Consider the following 4,381-nt stretch of genomic DNA (forward strand, 5'->3'; position numbering starts at 1 on the left):
CCGGTCCGGAGGGAAGCGGCGACGGTCCTCGCGCCCAGGGAAGCGAACCGCAAGCCCCGCCCACTCAGGCTCAGCTGGGGGAAGAACGCTCGCGCGGTTACTTCACGCACTTCCGGTCCCCTGCCGGCGTCCGGCGCGGAGCTTATGACGCAAACCGCGTGCGACCTGGCGCCGCTGTGGCGTCCTGCCCTTCCAGCGACCTTCAGGGCCCGCGCGGACGTGGGCGAGCAGGAGCCTCTGCGTGCGCGCTGATTGGTCGCAAGCGCAGGCCCAGCCCGCCCCCTGTTTTCCGTTCTGCGGCGCCGCCGAAGCCGCTGGGGTCTCCGCCGAGTCTCGGACGTCTGGAAGCAGGGCCGCTCCGCCAGGAACCATGCCGCGTGGAAGCCGGAGCCGCACCTCCCGCATGGCCCCTCCGGCCAGGTGAGGCCTCCGTGGGGGGTTGAGGCCCAGCCGGCGCGTGACGCAGACGTAGGCCGCGCTAGGCCTCGCCGCGGCCGGGGGCGCCCGGAGGCCGGCGTGGCGGGGGTCAGCGTCCGCCGCCGCTCGTTGGTTGTCACGGCCTTCGGCTGGGTTTCGCGGCGGGGGCCCTTCCCGGTTCCGAGCGCCCGTGACTCCCTAGAGCCCGTTGAGTTAAGTGACTCCTCCGGGAGGAGCTTGGGACTCAGGACCCCCGCTCCGGCCCGGCCCGCCGCGCGCTCCCAGAGCGCCTTTTACCTCGGAGCGGCCGCGGCCTGGAGGTGGCGTCCTCCAGTGGGAGCCGAAACGTCAGGAGGAGCCCCCCCCGGAGGAAGAGGGGGAGGAGTGTGCTGGAAAGGCCGTAGGATGGGGGAAATGACCCGCATTTCAGTAAACTGGCAGATCTGAGCACCAGCAGTGGGTTCCGGGGGCTCGGCCTAGTCGGGAACGCAGTTACTGAAGCCTCCCGTGTAGGGGACGTTTTCTAGTTCTTTTCTCTTCTTTTTGTAATACTTATTTGTCAGGGCACAAGCAGAGGCCGCGGTAGAGGGAGAGGGACAAACAGGCTCCCCGCTGAGCAGGGAGGGGGCCCCCCCATGTGGGCCTCGATCCCACGACCTAGAATCATGACCCGCTGGGAAGGTGGACGCCTAACCAGCTGAGCCCCCCCCCCCCCCCCCCGTTTTCTAGGTCTTAAAATATTTTGAAAGTACACGGTTACTCGCACTTTAACCTCAACACCAGTAACCTTAGGGAGAGATGTTATTCATCTTTTCCAGAAATAAGGAAATCGACGGCTCGGAGCAAGTGACTTGTCCACGGTCCCTCTATCAGTGCGTAGGAAAGCCAGGTCCGACCCGAGTCTTCCAGTTCAGGACGTTTTAGCACACTGGTTTTCTGGAGTAGGGTGGATTGTGGTGAAACAGTAGGCTAGGAGTATAGGGAAAGAAGTTTAACGGAAAGAAGTTTCTCTCCAAAGAACCAAAAACCACATTTTTCTAAAGTGATGCCAGATGCACCTTGATGGAACCGGAGTATAAACTTCTGACCTAGCCTTTTTTGGGGCAAGAGCACCCGAGGAAGTAATCTAAAAATGGCTGGAGGAAACATAACATTTTATTTTTTTAAAATTTTATTTATTTGTCAGAGAGCAGAGGCAGGCAGGCAGAGAGAGAAGCAGGCTCCCTGCTGAGCAAGGAGCCCGATACAGGACTTGATCTCAGGACCCTGGGATCATGACCTGGGCGGAAGGCAGCCAACTGAGCCACCCAGGCATCCCTTTATTTTATTTTTTAAAGATTTTATTTATTTGACAGAGCACAAGCAGGGGGGAGTGGCAGGGACAGGGAGACGCAGGTAGCCTGATGAGCCAGGAACTCCATGGGGGGCTCAATCTAAGGACCATGGGGTCATGACTTGAGCCACCGCCATAGGTGAAAATTTTTAAAGCAGTGCTGGACATGTTAGTGAGAGCCTGTTGATGACCAGAAGCCTTAGTAATAACAGAAGCAGGTAACATGTATTTTGTATGTTTTATTATTAAAATACTGTATTCTTACAATAGAGTAAACTAAAGGAAAAATGTTACTAAGAAATCATGAGAAAATACATACGGTGGCGTACCTATCCTGTATTTATCGAAAAAATCCACATTGAAAGTGGGCCCCTGCAATTCAGACCTGTGTTAAATGGTCAACACTACCGTTCCTTTAAGTACAAACCTGGTAGCAGGTGGGCATTTCATACTTTCTGTTCTGTTCTTTCTTAGCCGGGCTCCTCAGATGAGAGCTGCACCGAGACCAGCGCCTGCAGCTCAGCCGCCAGCAGCGGCTCCCCCATCTGCTGTTGGCTCACCTGCGGCTGCACCCCGGCAGCCCGGTCTCATGGCCCAGATGGCATCCACTGCAGCTGGCGTGGCTGTGGGCTCTGCTGTTGGGCACACGATAGGTCACGCCATCACTGGGGGCTTTGGTGGAGGAAGTAGTGCTGAGCCTTCAAGGCCTGACATCACTTACCAGGTAAGGTTTTGAGCAGTGTTTTCTTTCCGTGGGTCATTATGAGAAAACCTAGTTATTTTTAAGTTCCTTATGTATAGGAACTGTCTGTAATTTTAGAATCCACAGTGCTTTTAACAGAAAATGGTTTATCAAGAGCCAAGCTTGGCAGTTGTTAGTGGCTTAGATCAGCATCATCAAGTACTGAACAAATTGTATTCGTTTTTAAGGAATAGAAGAGCAGTTCAACTTGATTTCACTGTAAACAGCCATTTCCCCCTTATTTTAAATTTAGTTTCAATCTTACTAAGTGTTTAAAAATCTCTTCAGTAGCTCTAAATCTCTTCTCTACTATGATCTCTTCTCTGACATTTGCCACTGCCCCTTTTTCTGAAGTATGTGAATTTATTTCTCTGATGAGCATATGTGTTTGGTGTGTAGCCTGTTGTATTTTGGTGTATTCGATACTCTCATCTGTCAATTTTTCTGTAATAGTCCCACTTTCTCCTCCATGAAACTTCACTGAACCTCACTGGTATTTTGCTTCATTGTTCTTGAATCTTCCTTCTTATAACTGGAATTTTGTTAAAGCCCATTTGCTTTTGCCTTTAAATTTTTTCACTTTCCATGTTATTAGATGGAAACCTTAATTTCCATCTAGTTCTAGTTATGTTTCCTCAGTTGACCTCAAAGACATTGGATACTGTTCTTTGTTCAGGCGTAGATCTAATTTGCTTTCTAAATGGTCCTGAATGTTGTGCCTTTCAGGAGCCTCAGGGAGCCCAGCCAGCGTACCAGCAGCCACAGCAGCAGTTTGGCCCTTGCCACTATGAGATGAAACAGTTTCTGGAGTGCGCCCAGAACCAGGGTGACCTTAAGCTTTGTGAAGGTTTCAGCGAGGTGCTGAAACAGTGCAGATTTGCAAATGGTAGGTGATGCATCAGTCCCTGTTCGATCCTGCATCTGCTCAGTTCATAACTTTGGGATTCTGTGTCATAAATTAAACTGACAAGTTGGAGATTTCGTTTACATTTTAAAAATAATCTAGTTCTTCTAACAAAGAGCTGGTCCAGAGGTTTCTAGTCATTATCTTGAGTTTTTGCCAGTTACATTGTGATTCTGATTTTTCTTTAAGTGGGTGTAGATTAGTGTGTCAAGTCTTGTTCTGGTTACAGGATGTGAGTGATCTAGCCATAAAGCTGTGAATAAAAAATTAGATTCCATTTTCACCCATGTCCAAGATTAGATATAAGGACTGATAAGTTATTGGCATTCTTCACACCTTATTTGAGAAAAGAGTTTATTCCATCCCTCAGTGGAACTCTGAGGTTTGGGCTATCTGGAGTGCTGGCAGTGAATTTGTTTATATAATCTCCTCCTTTTGATCTAAGAATTCACCATCTGTTAAAATGCTCATTTTCATTTTCCTACCTTCATTTAGGCAAGAATCTGATAAACCTGGGCTTTCATCTGTCTTTTTATCATTTGGAAGGCTTCTGCTTTGCCAAGAATATACAGTTATTACTCTACTAACTTACCTTTTCTGTTTGCAGGATTAGCCTAATCAAGAGGTTCAAATTGAAGACACGGAAAATCATCTCTCATGACCAAGTTAATTTAGCATAAAAATACATAATTAACAGTGAATATATAAAGTCTAAAATCACCAGTTAAGCCTTTCCATCTTTAATTACAGCTTGAAAAAGCATGTTCTTACTGAATAGAAGTTCATTGAGATGGTTTGAGTTTGGGGCTGCAAGGATGTTTGTGTGCCTCCTTAAATCACCTTTTGTGATGTTCTCATTTGTGAACTAATTAATAGAATAAAGTGATTTTCTCTCAAAATGTGGTGTCTTTGAAGTGTGAGATTATAAATTAGATATGGTATACGCATGCTGCACATAGGCATTTTGCAAAAGAACCCAAGTGTC

The 4,381-nt window shown here is 48.5% G+C and overlaps 1 protein-coding gene across 1 annotated transcript; it reads left to right on the forward strand.

Moving 5' to 3' along the window:
* The first annotated feature begins 228 nt into the window (after nt 1-228).
* On the forward strand, nt 229-4,295 carry CHCHD2 (coiled-coil-helix-coiled-coil-helix domain containing 2). The gene is made up of 4 exons (XM_059154864.1): nt 229-420; nt 2,225-2,474; nt 3,219-3,378; nt 4,004-4,295. The coding sequence occupies exons 1-4, from the start codon at nt 371-373 to the stop codon at nt 4,012-4,014; spliced, it is 471 nt and encodes a 156-aa protein (XP_059010847.1). The 5' UTR covers nt 229-370; the 3' UTR covers nt 4,015-4,295.
* The last annotated feature ends 86 nt before the right edge of the window (nt 4,296-4,381 follow it).

The sequence above is a fragment of the Mustela lutreola genome, chromosome 17 (genome assembly GCF_030435805.1).
Source record: "Mustela lutreola isolate mMusLut2 chromosome 17, mMusLut2.pri, whole genome shotgun sequence".
NCBI lineage: Eukaryota > Metazoa > Chordata > Mammalia > Carnivora > Mustelidae > Mustela > Mustela lutreola.